Source organism: Mastomys coucha, unplaced genomic scaffold, assembly GCF_008632895.1.
Source record: "Mastomys coucha isolate ucsf_1 unplaced genomic scaffold, UCSF_Mcou_1 pScaffold6, whole genome shotgun sequence".
Classification (NCBI taxonomy): Eukaryota; Metazoa; Chordata; class Mammalia; order Rodentia; family Muridae; genus Mastomys; species Mastomys coucha.
The window spans coordinates 87,512,160-87,538,936 of record NW_022196912.1 but is presented as its reverse complement, the minus strand read 5'-3'; the positions used below and the strand labels follow the sequence as shown (position 1 = coordinate 87,538,936).

The following is a 26,777-nucleotide window of genomic DNA, read 5'->3' as shown; positions in this document are numbered from 1 at the left end:
TGTGTATGTGTGTGTGTGTGTGTGTGTGCACCTTTGTGTGTGTGTGCATGTGCTTACTGGTCACTGTGTATCTGTGGTTAAGTGTATATATAGCTTTTATCCATCTTCAATTAGATCCTCTGTTTTTATTAGAGTCTAACTTATTTACATATTCTAGTAACAAATCTTTCATGAAATATGTGCAGTTATTTTTCCCATTTTGGGTTTTTTTACTTTTTGACAGTATGCTTTAACACACAAAGTTTATCTGTTTATTTTTCAATGCTGTTTTGTTTTGAGGCAGGACCTCACATAGCCCAGGATAGAGTTAGATGCTGTATACTGTATAGCAGAGGATGACCATGAAGTCTTGATCCTCCTGGGGATAGAATGTGTTTTGGCCCTTCTCTCTCCTCCTCTTCATAAAAAATGTTGCTTCTATTTTTTTATATGTTTAATTATTTTATCTGCATGTGCCCCAAGAAGGCCAGAGGAGCGACTGGACCCCTGGAACTAGAGTTACAAAGGGTTGTGAGCTACCAAATGGGGGCTGGGAATGAACCCCAATTTTCTGTAAAAGCAATAGTGCTCTGAACCATTGAGCCATCATCTCTCCAAACCACTTGTTTTTGAGACAGGATCTTGTGTGGGCTAGGATGGCCACAGATGTATACTCATTACAAATTCCTCTGTAATCAAGAATGACTCTTGCTCCTTCTGCTGAGATTACAGATATACAACATTTGAAAACAACTTTATTTTTGGTTGGTTGTTTTTTTGTTTTTGGCTTGTTTTATAGCCCAGGTTGGCTTCAAACTTGTGGCAAGCTTCTCTCAGGATCTTACGTCCTGGGTTTAGTAAGCCACTAGACCAGGAACTACAGGGTCTGTGTGTTTGTTTGTTTGTTTGTTTGTTTGTTTTTTCCTTTTCTAATACTGGGGATTCAACCTGGGGTCTTCTGTGTATTAGGCAAACATCCTACCACTGTGCTACTTCCCAGTCCTGTCAGCCTACTTATTTACTTACTTTCTTTCTGACACAGGTAACATGTAGTCAGGATCAATGAGAAATTGTTACAGCCATGAATAACCTTGAACTGCTTATACTCCTTCCTATACCTCCTGAGTGCTGGAATTCACAGTCCTACGGCACCTTGCCTGGTTTCTGTGGAACTGGGAACTGAACCTTTAGGGCTTCGACCATCCTATGCAAGCACACCAGTAGCTGAGCTATATCCTAGCATCAAGGTTTCCCTTAAAATTTCCATTTTCATTTTTTATGTGTATGGTTGTTTTATTTGCATGTATATCTACATACAGTGTCTGAGAAGGCCAGAAGAGGGTGTTGGATCTGGGATTAGAGTTCCAGATGGTTGAGAGGGGCTATGTGGGTGCCAGGAATGGAGTCTTGGTCTTCTGGGAAAGTGGGCAATGCTTGTAGCTGCTGAGCTATTGCTACAGTCCTTAGACCTTATATTTTTATTTTATTTTATTATTTATTTATTTATTTTTTTGGTTTTTTGAGACAGGGTTTCTCTGTGTACGGCACCTTGCCTACCTGGATGGCAGCAATAACGACGAACACACTTAGACTTCTTCTCTCGTGGTTTACTCAGGAAATTTTCTTTTGTGTTACAGCTCTCCTAGATGCCCAGGTGTTACAGCTCTTTAAGGTACCTAGGTATTACAGCTCTCCTAGGTTCTTAAGTGTCACAGCTCTTCTTGATGGCATGCCTCTTCTTGGTTCTTCTTGATGTTGCTACTGGTGCTGCTGCTTCTTTTCTTCTTCTTCTTCTTCTTCTTCTTCTTCTCCTTCTTCTTCCTCTCCTCTTCCTCCTCCTCCTCCTCCTCCTCCTCCTCCTCATCCTCCTCTTCTTCTTCTTCTTCTTCTTCTTCCTAGGTGCTGCAGGTCTGCTTGCTTCTGTGGAGTGGCGTGGAATGGCTGGAGAGAGCCCCTTATATACCCGAACTTGAGCTGCCAAGTCCTCCTGGATTGGTTCCCCAGCAAACCCTCATTAGCATACACCTGCTCCGGAGAGGCACATGCGCAGTGGAATAGTCTGTTGCTACAGTGTATCGGGAACCTGCGCCATCTTGGATTTTATCGTCCAAACGGCTGCCTACATCTGTGTAGCCTTGGCTGCCCTGGAACTCACTCTGTAGACCAGGCTGGCCTTGAACTCAGAAATCCACCTGTCTCTGCCTCCCAAGTGCTGGGATTAAAGGCATGCACCACCACTGTCCGGCTAAGATCTTATAATGATGTGGCTTCATTTGTTTCTCATACTTTTGTTATCATGTCTAAGAACTTATTCATAAGTTTGAGGTCTTGAAGATCACTCCTATGTATTCTCCTAAAACTTACATGGTTTTGGCATTTAGTTCCTTGAAGCAATGGAAGTCAGTTACTTAATATGGTGTTAGCTGAGACCTTCAGTGGGTCCAGTATCTTCCAATAAGAGGAATGTCAGTCGTAAGGCCTGTGAACGTGGACTGTACTGGGGTGGGTAAGAGGAATGCCAGTCGTAAGGCCTGTGAACGTGGACTGTACTGGGGTGGGTTCTTCGCAGATGTCAGTAAGGACTCTGAGATGACATCATCCTGGATTTATGTGGATCCTAACTAAGCCAATGTCCTATGCCCTTTTAAAAGAAAGTAACAGGAGAGCTCTCCACAACACACAGAAGGCAGCTATATGGCGATGGAGACTGACCGTACATCACCCCAGCCAAGGAATGCGAGGAGCCAGCAGAAGCAGGGGACCAGGGGAAGAATTCTTCTCCAGATCCCTCACAGGGAATGTAACATCCTGACACTGGGACTTCAGACTCCCAGCTCCTCAACTGAGGGCAATAAATTTGTTATTTAAAGGCCCCCAGTTTGTGGGGATGAGTTTTTGTAGCAGCCACGGGGAAATGACATCCACAATCCAGTGCTTCTCTTAACTGTGGACACAATGGTCTCAGTACCATTTGTTGAAAAAAATCATCTCTCCATTGTATGGTCTTGGCATCCTTGTTGAAAATCAGTTGAACAGGACTTCTTATTTTCACTGCACTCAGTATACACAATCTCTATGCATAACCTCACAGTATCAGATACTGACGATTTATGATACATTTTGAAATTCACAAGTATGAGGTCACCAATTGAAAAAAAAACTTTTCTGGCTATTCTGGGTTCCTTGACATTCCATGAGTTTTAGAAAACCACTCTGTCTATTTTCACAATAGGCAGATGGGCCCTGAATGTGATAGTGTTAGGTCTGTAGATTAATTTGAAGAGTATTACCATTTAAAACATATACATGTTATGTATGTGGGTGTTTTGGCTGCGTGTAGGTCTCTGTACCACATGCATGACTCATGGCCATGGAAGTCAGAAGAGAGCACTAGATCCCCCAGAGCTAGAGTTGCAGGTGATTGTGAGCCATGTGGGTGGTAGACAATGAGTCCATGTCCTCTAGAAGAACAGCCTGTGCTCCTAACTGCTGAGCTATCTTTCTAGTCCCACGTACTAGCAGTTTTAACAATATAGTTTGATTCACAAACATGGGTATTTTATAAATGTGAGTCTGTTATTTTATTGATATTTATTTAGATGTTTGATTCTTCCTTCAACAATGTTTTACAGTTTTCAGAGTATGCATTTCATACTTAATACCTAAGTATTTTATTTATTTATTTTTGAGACTGGTCTTACTATATAGTCCAGACACCTGGAATTCACAATCCTCCTGCCTTCTTAGTCTTCTGCATGTAGGGATTCGAGGCATAAGATATGCCTGGCTTGTATTTTATTTTTTTTAATTAAAAAAAATTTTCATTATGTGTGTATACATAGACACACATCATAGTGCACATATGGAGGTCAGAGGACAACTTTTAGAAGATGATTCTCTTTCACCATGTGGGTCCTAAAGATGGAACCCAGGTCATCAGATATGGCAGCAAGTGATTTATCTGTTAAGCCACTGCAATGGACCTTTATTCTTTTTGGTAAGTGGGATTTCCTTATTTTATTTTGATCATTTCTGGCATGTAAAAATACAAAATATTTTATGTTGATAAACTTTTCATATTGTACAATTATCTCAAACAGTTTTAAAAATGTAAGATTCTGTCACCTGCAGATAGTGTTCTTTCTTCAGTTTTGATCTGTAGGACACCAGTTTTTCCTTCGCCTCACTACTCTGTTGTCATAGCTCAGCTGTCACAAGCGACACTTATGCCAAGCACAGCAGCACAGGCCTCTAGGCCTTGCAACCTGAGTGACTGAGATGGGATGGTCATGGAACTCAGGTATGTATGAACTGCACAACTAGCCTGGGCAGGACAGGGAGACCCTTGTTAAAAGATGGAGAGAGAAGCGAGAAGAGAAGGGGAAGATAAAGAAGAGAAAGATTGGCCAAGGTTTGTCCTCTCCCTGTTCTAAAAGCTGAGACTGCAGCCAGGGCTCACCATGGCTAGGCTGTGGTAAAGGTTCTTTCTGGCTGTCTTTGTGAAGTATCCAATGGATACAGGAAGTCTAATGTGTCCTCATGTTGAAATGGCCACGAATTCCATCACAGAGCTCGACATTCATGATCTCATCAAATCCTCATTACTTCCCAATACAATGAGGCAGGAATTTCCAGCACAGTTACTATCATGATAACTAGATTTTTTTCATATCAACTTCAATTGCTGAAAAAAATGTTTTTACTATGAGGGTTTTCTTTTTATCTAGTGAGATAATAATGGGGCTTTTGTTTCTTATTCTGCTGTTACTAGGTATTGCATTACTTGGCTTTCTATACGTTAAACCAATTTATATACTATTTTGACACAAAGGCTGTTTTTAGAGGAGGCTGGATCAGTTTGTTATATTGTGTTGAGGATTTTTGCATTCATAATGACGGAGTTAGTTCTCTGCCCAGTACAGCTTGCCCTGCCAATTTCTTCTGCGTAATTCCTAGAAAGCACATTCACTTCTATAAGAAGCCCAAGGGCACACCAATTGTACACCTCAGGGTAGCCACAACATGGCTAATGAGTCATTTCTTTTGGGAAATGATTCATAGCTCAACTTTTATATGATTTTTATTTATTATTTTTCTCTGATTTGCTTCTCTCACAGGGAATATTTCAGAGGCAGTCTGGTTCTGGAGGTGTAACCCTCACACACTGCTCCCTGACAGACACTCCTACCTCAGGAGACAACACTTCATGGTACAGGACTTTTCAGCTCATTTCGTTCAGTGTACAATCTCTATCAAATGACTAGGCAAGCAGTCAAGTTGCAGAGTCCTGGTAGTCAGCGCGTCTAAGATAAAGGCTCCTTTGAGAAGGCTGACCAGAAGGGAGCCCGTTTTCTGACTGTCTGGAATCTGGCCTCAGCAGACTCACTGGAGAAGAGAATAAGGAATACTGATGTCCTACACCCCAGGGAATATCATCCTTTAACTGGGAGCAGAGGAGGAGGGCTAGTCCTGTGTTCCTGGTAGCACCATTGTAAAGGAGTTTCTGACTTGCTGAAAAGGGAGGCAACACAGTGTGCTTCAAATAGAGGCTTCTTGCTGTTCTTTAAAATGGATTTAGTACATTAAAAACCCTAATGTTTCTTTATTTGCTATATGCCTTAGCATGGTAATTAAAACCAAACCCTTTTCTGTTGGCAGCTGACGCTGAAGTCCTTCCTTTCGTTCTGCTGTAATGCTACACAGACCTGAAACCCCGCAGGCTCAAACATTCAAGGTTTTATATTGTGTTCAATTAAAGATAGTTTAAATGAATCAAGAGTAAGTAGGAGGTTTTTTCTAAAGGTCCTCCATTTGAAGTCTCTCTAAATTCTCAAAGGTTAGATTTGATTCAAATGAAGTATATATGTCAGCAAAAGAAGTAATTTACTACTTACAAATTAATTTCTCTCTCTCTCTCTTTTTTTGTTTTTTGTTTTTCTCAAGACAGGGTTTCTCTGTTTAGCCCTGGCTTTCCTGGAACTCACTCTGTAGACCAAGCTAGCCTCAAACTCAGAAATCCACCTGCCTCTGTCTCCCAAGTGCCAGAATTAAAGGTGTGTGCCACCACTGCCTGGCTAATTTCTCTTCTTGCAGTTAATACTAACGTGGTAATTCTTACACTTGAACTGGGAATAAAAACCTGAACACATTTTGTCAACTGTGCTATGGCGGATTGCATGTACCCTCTGAGGTCAGCTGTTGTATAGAAATTGCACAGCATGTTCAATTGTCCCTATTCAGCTGGCAGAAGGAAATGAACCAGCTATCCTAAGTTACACTACCTGATAATAGAACCATGTTTTCAACCGTCAACCGTCATTAACATTATCCACAGCTACAAAGTCACATCAATTGTCAATTCAAATATTTACATCTTTCAGTCTTTAAGGCTTCTACATGGAAATGCCTTACCATACTAGACTCATACCCCAGGCAGAACAAGCACGGCTTTTCTTCTAGAATTGCTTCCTTCCACTGCTCTTCAGACACTAAGCCAATGTACCAGTCCCTCTCATACTCTCTGAGGAAGTTGGTCAGTTCTTTAAAGTCTTCTATTGGACCCAAACTTGCTTTATCAACCATTAGTTTCAGTGTATATCTAAAAAAAGAGAAACCCAAACAATTTCAGAATATTTAAAAAGCAACTTAGAGATGAAAGCTATTTGTTCGAGATTTTTAATACTTGGAAGTGGAAGTAAGCCACGTAGAGGGGCACAGCGGCACACACATGTAATAGAGGTGGAAGCAAAGTGACCAGGTTATCCCTGGCTAGCTAGAATGAGCTCAAGGCTGGTCTGGGATCATGTCGCAACAGCCCACCTCCCCTAAAATGAAATCATCCATTTTGGATAAAAAAATTAGGGAACTGTAGCTCAGTTGCTAGTGTACTTTGCCCCCCCCATCACAACAAAGCCTTGAGTTTGATGCCCAGCACCTTATAAATGAGGTGGTGGTGGCTCATGCCTGTAACAGCAACACTCTCAAGGTGGAGACAGGATATCAGGTTCTACCCTCAATACTGACTGAAATAACAAATATAACTACAAAACCCTAAACAAACAAAACGAGGGAAAAATGAAAGCAGATGGAGTGAAGAAATCCAATGAGTCCTATTAAAAAAATCCTTCACGCACGCAAACAAAATAAAAAATTCAGAAGTCAATGCAGTCATACTATAGACTAGGCTTTTTAAAAAAATCATAAAAGAATCTTCTAGTAACTAAACAAAAAAAAAAGAGCAAAAACTTGTATATAATCAAAATGAGTTACCTGAATGCTTTCCGAACAAGATGGAACAGCTCTGGTTTTTCTGAGAGCCAATCCAAGTTGCCAGAGAAGGGTAAGCCACCATTGTAGACTCTTACTAGCTGACCAGGACTAGGCACTCCATTGTCTATTCCAAATAAACCAATATAACAAGCCATTACTGTGTGGACATACAAGTCTTTTAAAGCTTTATCATTTGCAATTTCTTCTAGGACACATGACTTTTCTTCTGAGTGAAAACATTCCAATTGCCTTAAAACAAACTGGTACCAGTCTTCTGGAAACAAGGAGCTCATCTCTATTATCTTGGAACGGGGTGTGGAGTTAGACCTCCATTCCTCAGGTAAACTCAGCAATCGAGACTGGGAACAACTAAACTCCACAAGAGGAATATATGTCACATCTTCTCGCTGTCCCTTGTCAACAGCAGGGAGTCCCAACATAACCATCCTGTAAAGATCATTTTTGGGACCTGTGCCTGCAGAATGGTGATCTGCATTCTGGGAATCTACTGACCCTGGAATAGGCAAATTTGTACAAAGAAGATCTTTGGACTGAGGTTTTTCTTTTCTGTTTTTGATAGCTGGTTCATCACCAAAAATACTACCATCAGACCAGTCACGGTCAGTGTCTGAATTTGAACTATCGGAGTCTTCCAGGGACTTGGGGCACGGTGAGTTGTTCGAGGCAGGTGGGAGCACTGGTGAGGGCTCTCCCTTATTTTCAGTTTTGTGACTATTCTCCTGTGTGCTGGGCCTTTTAGAGCAGTGCTGAATAAGCACCCACACAAGTACCTTAATAAGGTCATCTTTAAATTCCTTCAGGTTTTCAGGAGAATCAATTATGCCAGTTAGCACATTCCTGGCATCAGAATACAGTTTCACAGGCAAAACTGTACATGGTGTCAAGACATTTTCCAGGTGCTCATTAAGGGAACACACTTGTGGATGTTCTTGCTGAAAAGCACTTTCGAACACTTCATCAACTCTCTGGGCTTCAGCAGTGTGGCAGGATGTTTCCTGTAGTTCTAACCCCTAAAGAGGAAAGAGAAACACTTGGGTTCACAACCATCTCTTACCCAGGGAACAGAAACCAGCCTCAGGAGTGCTGTGGAATCGCATCACACAGATATAGAAAAAGAAAATGCAAACTCTAAGTCAAGAGCAGCTGCCACTTAAGCTTTATGTCATCTAACACATTTGATGCTGGATAAAGAGAGTAAAAGGTGGGCTACTACAATTTTAAAAGAAATTATAGAAAATCCCACTAGAAGCTGGTTAACACTTACTATGCCATACTTTCATAAGACAATCTGCTGCAAGGATGAATCACACATTAAAAACTCTTACGTCAGACTTGCTTGGGAGGAGGGTAGCAAAATCAGAACTGTTAAGTGTGTTGTAATAATTCTCCATTCTTTTCATCCTACTTTATATGAGACCAAGAAAATTATTCTAGTGTATGGATGTACCATAATTTATCAAATCATATTTCTTTTTTTTAAAATCATATTTCTATATTTATTTGATTACTGTCTACCTCAACTAACTGCAGCATAAGTTTCATAAAGAACTATCTTTGGTCATGACTATATTCCCAGGGTCTGAGCCAGATGAAATGTATAAGTAGGTGTCGAGTGAATGAGTATGCTCCTGTATGAATTTTACATACATGCTGATACAGTTCTACAGGCAAACTGGACACGGTGTCAAGACATTCCCCAGGTGCTCATTAAGGGACCTTGTTTCCAGTCTAGCTGTGCTGAAGTGACATGACCTAACTGTATTTTCAAGATCGTTTTGCTTAATAATAGATTAAGAGGCTACTAAAATGATCTGGGGTGGGTAAGGGATGAAGAGGAGTAGGGGTGAGAGGTGATGGAAACAGACAGTTACAGGACTAAGGGGTTCCTGTCAGATGGAACGTGGGGAAGCACACACGGGTCTATAATTACTTTTGGTCTGAGCAACCAAAATGACAGTTGTCTCGGACGACTGCTAGACTCTGGGACTCTGATGTGAAGAGGTCACAGTAAAGACAACTCATGAAACCAGAGTATCTTATCAACTGCTGCTGCCTGGCTAAGTGACACAGGTCTGAGCATAAACACTGGGTTATTAGCAAAGTAAGAGTCATTGAAGACCTCAACAAGTGCAAGCTTGGGAACAGAGTCAAACACCTCAGTACGGTGAAGCAGAATGGGACGAATTTAGAATAAACAACTTAAATAGGGCACTTTGCCCTTAAAAGAAAGAAGAATGGTGTAGTGTGGAGGGCAGTGGTGTGGGAAGATATTTTTAGTAAGTTGAAATGTTTATGTGATACATGGGAATTTAAGAAATTATTGATTCACTTTTTTTTTTTTCCCCCGAGACAGGGTTTCTCTGTATGGCCCTGGCTGTCCTGGAACTCACTCTGTAGACCAGGCTGGCCTTGAACTCAGAAATCCGCCTGCTTCTGCCTCCCAAGTGCTGCCACTACTGCCTGGCACTGCTTCACATTTTTGAGATGTTCAATTAGACATGGATGACAAGAACAAGACTAGGAGATATGGCCGGAGAGATAAACAGCAGTTAAGAGCACTGGCTGCTTCCAGAGGACCCTGGTTTGATTCTCAGCACCCACATGGTGGTTCACAACCATCTGTAACCCCAGTTCCAGGGGATCTGATGCCCTCTTCTGGCCTCCATAAACATCAGGCATGTAATCACATATACAGGCAAAACACCCATATGTGTAATAAAATGATTGTTGGGAGCAACATTGTCTAAATGTTAACTGCTCTGTCAGCCATAACTGCTTATTGGCCTCCATGGGAATGTACTAGCCCAGTTGAAACCCAACAGCTGCCTCGAAGGCAAGGTACTGACCCAGCTGAGGACAAATGACTATTCATCTTGCTATTAGGTATCCAGCAACCCACTTAGTACCAGCATAGATAAGAACAGTTAATTAATCTTACTGATAGGTATCTAACATCCCATTTTGTTATGGAAGCCCACTTTAGATTTTGCGGTTAGATATCTAGCAATTCATTTTGTTATGAGATTAAACATCTATGGGTCCTGTAGACAAGTGCTTAACTCCCAGTCCAGTTAGGAACAAAATAGATACATGTCACATAGACAGGTACCTAGCAACATGAATTTTTCACCTAGTCAATTTTGTGGTCCTGAGAATACCTGTACTCCCTGAAGACAAAGCGACCCTACTCCCCTCCCCTTTCCCCCATTCTGCTTGTAAAAGTATATAACCTGAGTGAGAAAAATTAAAAATTGCAGCTTGGTCAGACTCCTTGACTTGCTGCCGTTGTTCTTTCACATCCCCTGTCTCGCTTTCTCTTCCAGGTGACCTCCTAGTCTCTGCTCGATTGCCCCGAGGGATGGGGCAAATGATACTAATATTAATAAATTTTTAAAACACAAGAAAAAATGTAGGTAATTTTGTTACTATGCTCTAGTATCTAATCAATACTAGTCAGTTATCAATAAGTGCTTGCTGAAATAGACCTTTAAAAATCATCATGTATTTTCATTGGCTAAAATCCACTTCTTTTAAAGCTAAGTTACTGATGTATTCATAATGGGTGAAATTTGACATATGCTTTATAAAAACTACTGGAGGAGTTGCAAGCGGTACTGACCTTAATGTTAATGCAGCAGTAAGTATAGCCACACTCTAGAATCATTATCCATATTAAACGGTCCTCAAAACGGCCCAAGTAGTGAGAGCCAGGTTGGAGGAGACCTAAAACAAATTTAAAACAGGAGAGAAAAAAAGAGAAAGAAATGAAATGAAATAACTTTTGGGTTTGTTTTGTTCTGTGAATATTTAAAATTAAACATTTATAACCAAATTCAACTACTTTGCTCATCATTAGGTCAAGCATAGAAATGAGTATCCACTGCATATCATAAGGTATTAAGTCAAGCTCTTTACGAACATTTGGAAGGGCTAACATATAGGTGAGAAAAATTGAGGATATATTTACCAGAAAAAAATCACCAAGTAGAGACTATTGAATAAAATGCTAAATATGCATGAAGCCAACCTCACACTAATCTAAATGATAAACATAGAACAGTATTTTATGGTTTTGAGATTTTTATATAGTTTACATCAATTTGCAATGTATAATTTTAAAACTTAGACCTCTCTTTCAACATAGTACCTCTGAGACTGCTCATGTCGAGTGCACCCAGCTCAAGTTCATTCAAAGCTTAGAATTCACTGTATGACTATAGTTGATTTTGAGTATTTCTTTTCTGGCTGGGAAACAATTTAGGAATTTCCATTTCTTTGCTATTAGAAATAGCAGTTTTCTTTTTGTGTATGTGTAAGTCTCCTTATTCAGCATGTGGAACTGATGAGTTAATTCGGCAGGGCTGGCCACCACCCGCTGAAATGTCTGTCTACAAGGGTTTCCCCAAGTGGGCGCCTGAGAGTCTCTCACTGGCCCTCAGCATCTGCACCCTCTTTCCTTTCAAGGCCTCTGTACTGGGAGGTGCTAGGCAGGGTGACCCACATGAGCAGCTGCTTTCCCACTTTACAGGTAGAGTCTACTATATCAACTTGACAGACATTCTTTTTAAGTTCATGAAAAATATGAGCAGAAAGGTTTTTCTGTCTCAATGGTGAGCCTGTCAACTGAATTTATTTTTTAAAAAAAGTTTTCCTTTTTAAACTGTCAAATCACCCTAGGGAAATTTTCTTTAAGTATTTTTATTTTTATAATTTTATCTCACAATAAGCAGTAGAGATATAATTCTATTTCATATTTAGTCTCTGGCTATACCTCAAAGTACTGGAATCTGTTTTATATTTGGATCAAAAAGATCTTCTGAATCAATCCTTCCTTCCTTCCTTCCTTCCTTCCTTCCTTCCTTCCTTCCTTCCTCCCTTCCTCCCTCCCTCCCTCCCTCTCTCCCTTCCTTCCTTCCTTCCTTCCTCCCTCCCTCCCTCCCTCCCTCCCTCCCTCCCTTCCTCCCTTCCTTCCTTCCTTCCTTCTTGCCTGCTTTGCTTCCTTCCCCTCCTTTCTTCCTTCCTTTTTTTCATACCTCAAATATATCAGAAAGAATTTTTTAAGTGCAGCTTACCACTCACCTAAACTTCCAGCTGCCATTGCAGTCTGCAGTGCCACCGTTAGCCTGGGGACCATCTGGTGGTAGAACACTGTGTCGGTGCACACACAAGCTGCAGTGCCCACTGCTCCTGGCCAGCTCTGAACTGGACGAGGAAACCCCACCAAGAAAACAGGAAGTGTGAAGAGGGGCAGTAGAGGAGATGACAGTAGCGTTGAAATAATTATAATAACCAGCACGAAGGGAGCAAATACAGTGTTGAGTACACACAAAGTAGTTGTTGTTTTTCTATGCTGTTTTTTTTCTGTCCACAATGCCAAGAGTATAGTCACAACAAACTGCAGCTTAGTGATGAACTGAATCAAACGGTCTCGCATGATACCAATCTGTGGATACAGAAAAATGATTGTCTTAACAAATGTCTTATGAATTTCAGAAAATCACATAAGAAAAAAAAATCACATAATGATTATATTACTGCCTCAGTATTTTGAGGGGACAGCCTCAGTGTGCAATTCTTTGTTATAATTTTCTGGAACCTCAAAAGCAATAAAGGAGAAACTAGGTTTATCAGTTTGGTGTTTTGAGGAAGTACCACAAGTAGCCTTGGTTGGCTTCAAACTTGCTATGTAGTTGAAGATGACCTTGAACTCCTGACACTCTTGGCCTCCACCTCCTAAGGGTGTAGGACACAGACCCGTGCTTGCATTGGCAGGTTCTGGCATGCTTGGGATCTGCCATGCCAGCTCATCACTCCACCAAGTGGGCTATGCTCTCAACCCAAGTTTGGTGTCTAAAAAGTAAATTATGCTACACCACTTAAATGTTATAGGTAATCAATCATAAGCTATTAAATTAGGTGACCAGGATAAACTCTAGGAAAACACATTTGAAGCTAATGAAAGAAAAAAATTAGACTGATAACAAAAGACTGAACTAGGCTACATTGAATTAGTACTTTTTATATTCAAAGTACAGGTTTGTTAGGGAGGTTTAATTTCTAAAATGTAGTACAATGATTAAAATTTATAACTTGGTATTATATGTTCAGCTAAGTACTATTTTATGTTACTAATTTTTATTTTTTCAATTAATTTTTTCTCTTTGACAATGTCATATATACATACAATGCATTCTGATTATAGTCCCATAATCCTCTTTGATCTCCTCCCCTCTCTACGCACTCCCACTTCCCTGTAAATCCCTCCTTTACATTCATGACTTTTAGTTTTGTGACCTACTGAATTTAATCAGAGGTATTTGTGTGACACTGAGTTTGGAACTGTCCAGTGGAGTCTGGTGGGCTTACTGGTAGGTACAAATTTGAAAATAATGACTCTTTCAAACTATTCATACAGAACAGCTGAGATTTGGATGCCTTCAATATTACAAAATACTATAACACTAAAATATTAATATTAATATAAATATAAAATTAGTATCTTATATAAAACAAAAATATAAATATTTTATAAAAATACTTAAATGTGGATATAACATTATTTAATATAAAATGTAAAGCATTGATATAAAAACATAAACACTAAAATATTAGTATTTACTAGATACTATAAAATATTAGGAATGATCAATACCAATCCATAACCTTTACCAATCAATAACATTTCTTTCAGAGAATGTAAGTATATGGAATAATTTTTAATCCATTTTAAGTGGTCCTGAAATATAAACTAGACACTATCACAAGGAAAACTAACCATCAATATACATACACATGTCTTACACACACATATCTTGAGGATACAGATGACAGATTAGGTATCAGGCAACTCAATCCCACACCATATGAAAAGTACCGGGCTGCATGACTAAGTAGGGTTTAAGAATACAAAGCTGGTTTAACAAAGCTCAACACATCAAACCATGTTAAGAAACACAGAAAAAAGCATTTGACAAACTCTAGCATCCTTCATGACAAAAATACTTACTTAGCAATGAAGGGCACTTTACAAGATCTATGGAGAATGATGAAAGATTGACATGGACGGGCAGTGGTGGTGCATGACTTTAATCCCAGCACTTGGGAAGCAGAGACAGGGGGATTTCTGAGTTGGAGGTCAGCCTGGTCTACAGAGTGAGTTCCAGGACAGCCCTGGCTACACAGAGAAACCGTGTCTTGAAAAACAAAAAACAAAAAAAAAAACAGCCAACCAACCAACCAACCAACCAACCAAAAAAAGACTGACTTGTTGAAGGTTGAACACTTTCCTCATGAAACAAATGGCTGCTTTCCCTCTTCAAATGAACATTTTCCTGCCTCTCAAACCGAAACCAAATAAAACAACAGCAGCAGCAACATCACTGCAGGATGGCACTCTACACTGAGAACACACAGATGGGGGTGCGAGGGGCAGTGGGGAGCTTCCCTGGCCAGGGTCATTGCTGACAGGGCAGACTGTAGAGGGGATAAGCTGAGGAAGGTCAGGGCAAGCTCCCAGCTCTGACTGACTAGCAGCCTGCTGCTTCCTTATTTATGTGGGTTTCACAGAATAAAGACAGACTAATGATTATCCAAGTGGTACAGATTATGTGTCTGATTTTTCATTACATGTCCATTGTCCATGGTTACAAGTTCAGTTACAGTAAGAAAATACAAACAGAACTAATTTTATTCTTATTATCCTACAACGTACGATACAACCTATCTTATTCTACAACTCCAATGTAGAGAATCTAAAAAACAAACACAGTTATTATATGATAGCCTACTTTTGAGCTGGCAGTTTTTGTAGTTTTAAAATACTCCAGACAAATAGAAAATACCTGAACCGATGTCTTTATGAGTCACAAATACTAATACTTAACTTCTTTTACTATATGTTTCATCATCTACAGTATAAAGAAGGAAAAGTTTATTTTACTCAACCCATCTTATTTACTGAGTTCTAATCTTCCAGGGGGGTGGGGATGTATATGATCCCCTATCTTTACACTACATTTTCAGAGAGCACTAAGCCTAAAATAAAAAGAGGCCTTGGCTCTGTAACCTGTCCTCCTGGCCAGTCAGGGTTTGTCAGTTGTCTCTGTTCAAACTGCACCATACTGTTTGAGTTTGTTCAGGGGCAGAAACCCCAAGAAGATTCCTGGAGGAATGGCCTCATCTAGCAATGTGCTTAGTTAGCACCAGGGCATGAGGAAGACCTCTGAAGAATGGTCAGAGAAAGTTAATTTTAGGATTTTCCTAAAAAGACTCAGACATAATGTTCTCAGGAAAAGATATAAAATGAATCTTAATGCCACAAGTCCCCAAGAATGCAACACACGGAGACCAAACCCCCAGAGATAGAGACAGAGGACTTGCGGCAGCAATGAGCCCAGCTTTGCTGGAACTGTGTCAAGCCACTGTGCTGGCTGCATAACTCTTGTCATTTCTGGTGGATATGGTAGTGCCATATGGTCATAACAGAAATACCAGGGAACAAGTGCCAATGAGAATGTGGAATAGCTGGAGAGACCTCATCTATCACTAACAGTGCATTTCCAAAATGGTATAAGCCTGAAATGTGGATTACTGTATGACCCGATTTCTATCTACACACCTATCACCCTCTCTCTCTCTGGCCCCACCATGGGAAATAAAAAACATGTCCATAGAAAGATATGTACACAACTGTTCACAGTCATATTCCTGTCAACACTGAAAAAGCATAAACCTAAACATCTCTCACCTGATGCGTGTATGAACCAAGCAATACACAGACACACTGGAATATTATTTGACAACAAACAAGAAGTGCTGATACATGCTATGCTGATACATGCTATGAACCTTGAGAACATACTAAAAAAATTGAATAAAAAAGATATGGAAGACCACATATTCTATGATGCCATTCGGGTAAGTCATCCATAAAGTGCAAATCCACACAGAGAGAAAGTAGGTGAATGGTGTCTGGGTCTGGAATAGATACAGACCATAGGGAGGGGGGGGATGGAGAATGACCATTAATGTATACATTCGGAATGTTGAAGGTGTTCAAAGGTTAGATCTCAATGATACTTGCACTACTCTGAACATATACCACCAGATATAAAGCTTTCAAATGGATGAGTCTGATTGTGAGTAAAAAGAATCTTTCAACAGAGCTGTTAAAAATACACTTACCAATAGCAGTCTGATTCCTGTGTCAAGGCTCCTGTTCCACCAGCAGTCTGTGCTGGACACCATGTGCACTGCTGATACAACCGCAGTCTCTAGTAAAGCATGCTCTGTATTCTGCCACACCTACAGTATACAAATGATCCACTTTCAGGTAGAATTCAACGATCTAAGCAAACTGTTAATAAACACCACAGGAAGTGCTCTGCAGTGCACTGGGATTACCATTCTGAAAGCCCTGGTGAATCCAATGGAGACAGATACTGAGTGGAGCCCGTGTAAGGAGCTGTCCAGCGCAAGGAAGGCCACCATCGCCAAAGGGGACACTGAAGCAAAACAGACAAATGCATGGTGAATCTGACTACTGCGGAAACCGCTCCTACCACAGTTTGTTTATCTTGGTAAATAGCTTTCATGGGCACATTTAAGCAATTAGCTGAAAAACTAATAAACAACAACAACAAAATCAAACATAAATATTATGTATACTTCATAAGTGTGAGCAGTCTTTCCTAACTACAGTTTGTAAGAGTTAATAAACTGTACCTTCCTACCTAGAGTTAGCAAAATCCATCTGACGGCACCAATCTTCAGGAGCTTGCTTTGTTTGTCAAAGAATACAGACACAGCATGTATATCCTTCGGATAGAAAGGGTTTCGGAAAATCCCAAAGATGTAGATGCTTTGAGTTTCTCTCAGTATCCACAGTATTGAAAGTAACGCCATCAGAACACAGCCCACGACAGACTGAGCGCTGTGTCTGGAGACCTGTGAGAAGCTGGCATATCGATGCAGCAGCCCAGCCTCTAAGAGAGCCATGCCCAGCACAGCCACGAACAGAAGGCATTCCTTCCACCGGAACCACTGTCCTGAATTGCCTGGGGAAGCCTCATGCCTGCTTCCTACCCTGTGCCTGACCACAGCGTGCCTGAAGACCATGCTCACGTCACTTGGGTTAAGACTCAGTAAGAACCCAAGTCCAGTCATGAAAAGAACCACACCAATGGTGCTGGGAATGAAGTATGACACGACTGGTGCTCCAGCAGAAACAATGAACATGACCAATAACCTGGAGGGGAAAGGAGACACAAGATTTACTGGAAGGAAATCTGTTCCCTAAGAGTTATGTCAGGGCCATCAGGGCCCTGTGCATAGGAGTTCAAGCCTAATGACCCCAGTCCCTCCTGTAGAGCTCACATGTGGAAGGAGAATGCTGACTCCTGAAAGAGCAAGGTAGCCCACGAGCACCTACTTCCACCCCACAATAAACACATAAAATGTGAAGAGGTAAGAAGAGAAGTTACATCAAACACCAAAGCTCAGAACAATGCAACAACTTACCGTAGGTGAGTTGACATAGATGAACCCCCAAGACCAAACTCTAAAACTTGCTCCACTGCCCAAAAGAGAAGGGCATCAGGTGGGGGCAGAGTCCCAAGTGCCCACAGAAAGGGCAATAACACAAACAAGATGTGCAAAATCTGATTCATTTGCTCTAGAGCTGGACTATTTACAATAAACCTACAAGAAAAAGAAAAAAAAACCTTAAATCATACAAAGTAATAAGCCCACAAATAGTATATTGTGGTGATCTGCACACGCTGTGACCACTGCAAGTACCTCAGCTGGGCAAAGCTCTACAGAATATGCAAAGGAAAACTATTACAGGCCACCTCTAACACTAACTGCAGAGATCTAAAAAAACTGCGGAATCTAAAAAACATATTCTCCCCTAAATCTACATTGGCTGAAGTCCCACCAGTGATTCTTTAGACTTCATAATTTAAAATTGCGAGTAACTCTGGAGAGCCACGCAGGAGGAGCATGCATTTATTAGTAGCCCCTGCTCTTGCTCTCCTCCATTGCCTTTTTCTTGTGGCTCAGACACAGTGAGCAGCTCAGGCTGTGACTGGGAACTTCACTAGCATTAATAATATTTTAGATATTTTATTTTATATTTAATATTTTATTTTAGATAAGAAATGTTATGGGTTTAAGACATATTTGTACAATAATATCTCCTCAGAGCAGGGATGGCCCCTTTTTTAATCGGAGAAAACTGATGCTCAGTAAATTATTTAGGGTTAAACTAACAAAAATGATTTAAATCATTTAATAAAAATGGAAAACATTCTCAATCTTCTGTTAATTTTTTTCAAGATAAACAATATCAAACATGGTGTCAAGGGGCCAACAGGGACCAGTACTAATGGAGTGCTAGAGATTTCCAAGACAAAAAGCTGAGGCTCACACTTAGAGGGGAATTGTGCTTGAATACCTGAGCTGTTCAGAACTAAAGACAATTCCAGTACTTCAGCTTTAAGAGCTTCTGCAGTGCGAATACAAGCACACATCAACTACAGTTATAACATGATCTAGACAGACATACTCGCTCATGGGCCTGTTTGGCCTACCCCAGTCAACACACTGCTTCACACTGGATGTCTTTCAAATTGTTTAAACAGGGAACAGAGATCGAGCACAAGGTTAATACGTGGTGCTAAATTAGAGGACACATTTTTCCACCAGTGAAATCTGAAATAAAATACACTCCATTCTGAGAAAAAAATGTCCAGAAAACACAATGAATCAAGTAACACATAATAACCGGAAGGTGGTAAAGGATAACAGGTTAGTCTGTTGTCAAGACCAACTTCCCTTCTGAAACACACTCAAGAAGAGATCTGCATGAGAATAGCAATGCTCAGGAAATGGTTTGCAAAATAAAGCTGTGTACCTTGAAACCTTTTTCTTTTAGTAAGCAACATCACAGCAACAGTATTTATCAGATATTATAGACAAATATAAGGTTATTGTATAATAAATATAAATATGTAATTAGCCAAATACTGATTATTTTGTCCTATATATAACTTGACCTTTAAAAGATTGTTATTGTAGTTAATTACTTTCTATGAAAAAATATTTAATGTATCTGATAATGTAACAGAAATTTCCTAGGATTAAAAAAAATCAGGTATTAAGAAAAACTGAGCTTGAAATGAACAAATATAAAAAAATATTTCAAATTCTACACATCTGAAGATCCACAAGCCATGAAAAAGAACCCCATACAGTGGCTAAGAGGCTATAAATGTAAATTATTTGATCAGATAATTCCCAATTCTCTGAGCTAAGCACTGTAGATTTAACCCTACTTTTCATAATATAAAATTCATAGGAAGCCACTTACTGTTAACACAATAGAACTGTATGTACTATGGGCTATATCTCTTCAGCCTTCTTTGCTATCTTTAGAGATAAGACTAAGAAACAGTTTGGTATTTCTGTCCAGAGTGGGAAAGCACATGCATTATACAGCAGTTAGCTGCATCGTCACAGTATAGCACTAGACAATACAGCAGACTGGGTGCAGTTGTAAATGTCACCATCCCTACTATACAAGGGCTCTGCACATAATCGTCTTTATGGTGTTTTTCTAAAAACGAAAGGTTAACTTTTCTGTATTAAAATGGACACGATTCTTTACAAGCACATGGAAGGCTTTCTTTGCCTCATGTTTTAGTCATAGTTAAAGAAAAAAAAACTACCTTTTTAATTATAAAACATTAAATTCAGCAAGAGTTTACTAAGAAATATTTTATGTTTTTTATTTATAGATGAGAAATGCTGTTTTAAAGAAAATACAGTGAAAGAACTTAGGACTATTTGAAGCAGAGACATAGTCCAGCTGGTATTAGTTCTGACTTCAGAAATTTAATAGTGAGAATAGTAACCTATGGATTTGTATTTTGACTCAGTGGTGTTAACTCCTATAGATGTGAGGAGAAAGACCACCAACCCAAGTCATGGTTAAATTAATTAAAGCAAGCTTTATTCCTAATCATTCCTAAGGCATGATTCAAGAGATTAGCACTGAATATGGGGAAGATACAGGTTTTGTTTTTTGTTCTTTTGGTTTTTTTAGCTCAGAAGTAAGCAGGGGGTTTCCAAATGTGAGATTTAGCAGGCAAATAAACAGGAGTCACCAAGGCAGAGTATAAGTGTAAGAAGTTTGTCATAAGAATCTTCTAAAAAAATAAGGCACAGCTGCAAGGTGGTTACAACAAAGCGGTCAAAACAAGTCAAAACAACTTTCGGAAAGAAAGGAATCATTGTCATTTCCTGAAACAGGCAGGACAGAACCATTTCTAGTTAAGGTTACAGGTGGGGCGTAGCCCAATCCTTGAGCCACCGATTTAATCATAAATAGGAATGGGAACCTATTTATGTCTTTTAATTTATCTCTACTGTAAGATGGCTTTCAAGCCAAGATGGAGGCAGACTGATTTATAAGAGACAGAGAATATTTCTATGAGTTTGAGGCCAACCTGGTTTACATAGTAAGTTCTAGGATAGCCAGGACTACCTGACTCTGTCTCAAACAAACAAACAAACAAACAAACAAACAAACCAAATCCCCCCAAACCAAAAAATCCAAAAACAATAGCTAAAAAAAAGTATTCTGAAAATTCTGAGTCTTATGTTAGAATTTTTAACAAGGTTGTATGCATGCATTCAACTTTATAGCTAGCTTTTTAAAACCCAAGCATTTAATTGTAACTTGTTGGTAAATAATAGTGCTATTAGGAAACCAACTAAACTTCCCATTTATCCTCCCTTAAATATCTTACTCAGTAAAGAACTGCATAGGGCTCATACTGTCCCCTGACCTATACATGTAGTAAAATTAGAAGAGGTTCAGAGTTAAGGGCATCTGTGGTCCATGTTGATATACAAATGGACTTTGTATTTTCAAATGTGAACTTAATTCAGTCCCTTATCACACAATACAACAGACTGGGTGGCTTAAAATAATAGAAATGTATATTCTCAAAGTTGAGAGAGTTGAGGATGCTGGCTGTCCAAGACCACAGCGAGAATGCGAATGAATGTGCTCCCTCATGCTGCAGATGAAGCAGGTCTGCTGTGCCTCTCTTAGGGCCTCATTGCATCACAGGTTGATGTACTTGACCTGATCAACTTCAAAGGCCTTACTTCTCAACACACAACTGAGTCCACATATTTCATCCTTGACCAGTTAAAGACAATGCAGCTCCTTCTTAAACGAAAAAAATGAGGACATGACTACTCCAAGGTATAGTTAAGGAGGTTTATTGTAAATTTGAGGAAGTTAACAGTGTTAATCCTACCAGCGGAGAATAAGACCAGAGCCACAGTTTAAAGACAAATTTGAAGCAAGCTTTAATTAAATACTGGCCAGGTTGATGGACTCTGGCAATGTCCATCTCTGGTTTCCCAGAAAATGGTCAGGAGTCACACCTTGTAGGGGCTTTAAAAGGCAACCCCACAAGGCTACCATATTCCCATCTGGTCCAAACAGGGGCAAGTATGTATCTTGACCTATTTCTTGCCTATTTAATGGAGTGAAAACTTGGCTCCTTGGCTCCCATAAACAATGGCCTCCAGCATTTCAGGAGTATCTGTCCTTGAGCAAGCTGCCTACAGGTTAGAGGCATGTTTGTTTCATGGATCGCTGACACATAGTAAATAAAACCTAAAACATAACTTTAGCTCTCACAACAGCCAGAGGGTCCAAACTGAACTCAGCCATGAGAGGAGAGGTAGGGTGGGAGTGGAAAAAGGAAGAGAGGAGAGAGGAGGCCACGAGCCAAGAGGGTACCTGGCCAAAATGGTTGAGTCAAAATGGTTGAGTTTTATAGGGAAGAGAAGCTGGGGGAAGAGAGGGAAGTGCAGGATTAGGGGAAGGTTAGGTCAGGGGGTAGAGTATGACCCTGTAACAGGTACTTGTGATACTGAGAGTCTGGTAGCTAGTGTCTGCTTTGATATTTTAAATAGGCATCCCAGTTAGCCATTTGTCTAGAGTTTCTTTAAGACCTAACACTTCTCAAGTACAAAAATATATTTTTGTCCCAATGGTTCCCAGCATTAACTTTTTCCAGCATTAATTCTATAACTTCATCTGGCTATCACCCAATGACCACCTAAATGTGCCTAGTCTTATCTATCTACCAGCTACATTAGCTATAAGTGAAGCTCAAGGTACAATCCATCCTGGGGCAAAATCCCATTTCACCTGCAAACCTGAAGAACTAAGTGCAGGGCTTTCCAAAATGAATGGTGATACAGGCTATTGAGGTGATCCACTCTTGATATCAAATGTGAAAGGGATAAAGGAATAGGTGGTTGATCCCAAGGAAGTTTAGACCACAGCAAGACAAGCTGCATCCATCTTTTGGTTTGGGAGTAACTTTTTGGTTCTGTTTCGACTTTCTCAGAGCCTGGAGAGGCTGTAACCAGCACGGCTCCAGGCAGACATCATTCTCTTGGCTGAGAAGAATGGCCCCATCTTCAAAGCCCTAGACAGAGGCCAAGTGGCCTGAAGCTCATTTCAGAACCACTCTGAGCATCATTCTCCTCTTCATTCTAACACTGCACATCCACAGTTGAATAATTCTGTCAATCTGTCCTCTGAAATCCAAGGTCAGTAGCTTTCCCTCACTCTAGTCTCACCTTCCCACACACTTATTTCAAACTGTCTGCTTCCAGTACACCATCTTGCACCTACTTACCAGGTGGCACACAGCCTCAGCCCTGTGTTCTCACCACAATTTATTATAATGCAGACTGGGAATTTTCCAAATTTCACATTCTGGTTCTTTTTTCCTGATTAATTTTCTTCACCTGGTCCCTTTTGCATTTTCATGTAAACAATAAAGATATTATTTCTTCACACATTCGTTTCAAAATTTCCTTTCTCAGATATTCTATTTTATCATTTACAAGTTCTACCTTCCATGAAACATGAGCAGTCAGCCAAGTTCTTTGACAATTTATAAGAAAGGCTTGCTTTTCTTCCGGCTTCCAGCTAAGATCTCATCAGCATTAGTGTTAATGCCTCAATTTCTGCCCTTCACACCCCAGATCTTTTACCCAGAGTGTTTACCAACTGCTCAGTTATGTCACCTCCGTTTTCTGTTTAGATATTTGTTATAAAAACCCTCTGTCAGTTATGTTAACCCTCTGTTAACCCTCTGTTAAACCCAGTATAACAAAATATATACTGGGCAACTAACACAACAGAACTGTGTTTTCTCGCAGTTTCAGAATCAGTCGCCCAAAACCCAGGCGCAAGGAGGACGGTCTGCTGAGGGCTCTCTTCCTGGGTTAGAGAGGGTTACTGCTGTCTCTCACGTGATGGAGATCAAACCCTCCCATGTCTCTTTTAAAGGCACCAGTCCTTTCAGACCAAAGCCCACTGTCACGACCTCATCATCTTTCAAAGGATCCATGGTGAAATGACATCACACAGTTTAGGGCTTTAATGAATGAACTCTGCCACACCCAAACATGTGCTCCACCACATGCCTGTACATTTCTACCTGGTAGAGAAAGCTACAGTCTACACAAAGAGAAACAGAAACCAGATTTTAAAAACACAAACAAGAAGTTTTGCAAAATGCTTGTTTTAAAAGATTTTCCATTTTTCTTTGACAACTAACTTAAGAACCATCAACCTGTCTACATTTTTGGTATTACAAAATCATAAATTTTCTATTCACTGAATTTGCCCTTTATAAAATAGTAAGTGTAAACATATTAAATTATACCTGATTAAAAATTACCCTGCTAGAAAGTTCTACTTCTTTCCCAAGGTTTTACCCAGCCTATCTCATAGATTTTTTTAAAAAAATAATCTTGATTTAACTTCCAGTCCACACCTACACTACCAACAGTCATGGATCAGAGGACCTTGACACATCCCACAGAACTGCCTGCCTCCCAGGAGGCCGGCTCTAGCCTGACACACAAACAGGTAAGACACATCCCTCTGCCCCAGATACCCCTCTCACCTGCTGGGACCCTAGCAAGCCTAGAAGCCTTGGGAAGCTCCATCTTCTTTTTGGTCCACACCTACACCAGCAGCGTGGCAGATCAGCACCCAAATGCCCAGGCCAACCAACACCAGAGACAACCAGATGGTAAAAGGCAAGAGCAAGAATTTAATCAACAGAAGCCAATACAATATGGCATAATCAGAACCCAGTTCTTTTACTACAGCAAGCCCTGGGTATCCTAAAACACCTGAAGAGCAAGACTGTGACCTTGAATCCCAGCTCAGGAAGATGACAGAGGCCATTAAAGAGGATATAAATAATTTCCTTAAAGAAATAGAGGAAAATACAGGCAAACAAGTAGAAGCCCTTAAAGTGGAACAAATGAATCCCTTAAAGAAATGAAGGAAAATACAAACAGAAGAAAGAAATGAATAAATCAGTCCAAGACCTAAAAATGGAAACAGAAGTAATAAAACAAAAATGGAGGCAAACCTGAAGATGGAAAACCTAAGAAAGAGAACTGGTACAACAGACTCAAGGATCACCAAAAGAATACAAGAAATAGAAGAGAGACTCGCGGTGCAGAAGACACCATAAAAACATTGACACAACAAAGAAAATGCAAAATGCAAAAAGCTCCTAATCCAAAACATCCAGGAAATCCAGGACACAATGAGAAAACCAAACCTAAGGATAATAGATATAGAAGAGAGTGAAGACTCCCAACTTAAAGGGTCAGTAAATATCTTCAACAAAATTATAGAAGAAAACTTCTCTAACCTAAAGAAAGAGATGGCCACAAACATACAAGAAGCCTACAGAACACCAAATAAATTGGACTAGTAAAGAAAATCCTTCTGTCACATGTATCAAAACACTAAATATAAAGAATGAAAAAAGAATATAAAAAGCTGTAAGGGGAAAAGGCCAAGTAACATATAAAGACAGATCTATCAGAATTACACCAGACTTCTAGACAGAGACTCTAAAAGCCAGAAGATCCTGGTTAGATATCTTGAAGACCCTAAGAGACCACAGTTGCTAGCCCAGACTACTATACCCAGCAAAACTCTCAATTACAATAGATGGAGAAACTAAGATATTCCATGACAAAACCAAATTTAAACAATACTAATCCAGTCCTACAGAGGATACTAGAAGGAAAACTCCAACACAAGGAGGGTAATTACACTAACAACCCCCCACAAGTAATTAATCACAGCAAAACCAAAAGAAGAGAATCACATATACACAGTAACACCTTCAACAACAAAAAACAGGAATTAACAATCATTGGTCAATAACATCTTTCAATATCAATAGATTCACTTCACCAATAAAAAGACACAGGCTAACAGACTGGATAGGTAAACAAGATCCACCATTTTGCTGCATACAGGAAACATATCTCAGCAACAAAGATAGATACTACCTCAGAGTAAAGGGCTGAAAAAGAGACTTTCCAAGCAAACAAACCCAAGAAACAAGCTAGATTAACCATTCTAATATCTAATAAAATAGACTTTCAACCAAAAGTTATCAAAAGAGATCAGAAAAAACAGTTCATTCTCATCAAAGGAAAAATCCACCAAGATGATGTCTTAATTCTGAACATCAATGCCCCAAATGCAAGGTAACCCACATTCATAAAAAACTTTACTAAAGCTCAAGTCATGCATTGAACCCCACACAATTAGAGTTGGGGACTTCAACTCCCCACTTTCACCAGTGGACAGGTCATCAAAACAGAAACTAAACAGAGAAACAACAAAAACAACAGATGTTTTTGAACCAAATGAACTTAACAAATATCTACAGAACCTTTCACCCCCAACCAAAAGAATATACCTTCTTCTTAGCACCTCACAGAACCTTCTCTAAAACTGGCCATATAATTGGGTACAAAGCAAGCCTCAACAGATCAAGAAGATTGAAATAACCCCTTGAATTCTATCAGATCACCATGGATTAAGGCTGGACTCCAACAACAACAGAAACAAGAGAAAATGTACATACTCAGAGAAATTAAACAACTCTCTAGTCAATGATCAAGGAAGACATAAAGAAATTAAAGACTCCCTAGAATTCAATGAAAATGAATGTTCAACATACCCAGATTTATGGGACACAATGATAGCAGTGCCAAGAGGAAAGTTCATAGCCTTCATAAAGAAACTAGAGAAATCTCATACTAGCAACTTAACAGCACACCTGAAAGCTCTAGAACAAAATGAAGCAAAGACACCCAAGAGGAGTAGAAGGCAAATAGTCAAATACAGGGCTGAAATCAATCAATTAGAAACAAAGAGAACTATACAAAGAACCAACAAAACCAAGAACTAGTTCTTTGAGAAAATCAACAAGACAGACAAGCCCTTAGCTAAACTAACTAAAAGACACAGAGACAGTATCCAAATTAACAAAATCAGAAATGAAAAGGGACACATAACAACAGAAACTGAGGAAATTTAAAAAATCATTCGGTCTTACTTCAAAATCCTGTCCTCCACA

General features: G+C 39.8%; 1 protein-coding gene across 2 annotated transcripts in view; it reads right to left on the bottom strand.

Moving 5' to 3' along the window:
* Window positions 1-26,777, bottom strand: part of Pcnx4 (pecanex 4) — a 42,862-nt gene that overhangs the window by 2,774 nt on the left and 13,311 nt on the right. Inside the window, exons 3-10 of one of the 2 annotated variants that reach the window (XM_031356153.1) lie at window positions 17,788-17,967; window positions 17,001-17,515; window positions 16,672-16,772; window positions 16,453-16,572; window positions 12,349-12,712; window positions 10,889-10,992; window positions 7,249-8,279; window positions 6,391-6,577 (exon numbers count right to left, since the gene is read on the bottom strand). In XM_031356153.1, the coding sequence (XP_031212013.1) occupies window positions 6,391-6,577; window positions 7,249-8,279; window positions 10,889-10,992; window positions 12,349-12,712; window positions 16,453-16,572; window positions 16,672-16,772; window positions 17,001-17,515; window positions 17,788-17,967 (2,602 nt within the window). The remainder of the gene's footprint in view (window positions 1-6,390; window positions 6,578-7,248; window positions 8,280-10,888; window positions 10,993-12,348; window positions 12,713-16,452; window positions 16,573-16,671; window positions 16,773-17,000; window positions 17,516-17,787; window positions 17,968-26,777) is intronic. The other variant, XM_031356154.1, reaches the window with a different exon arrangement.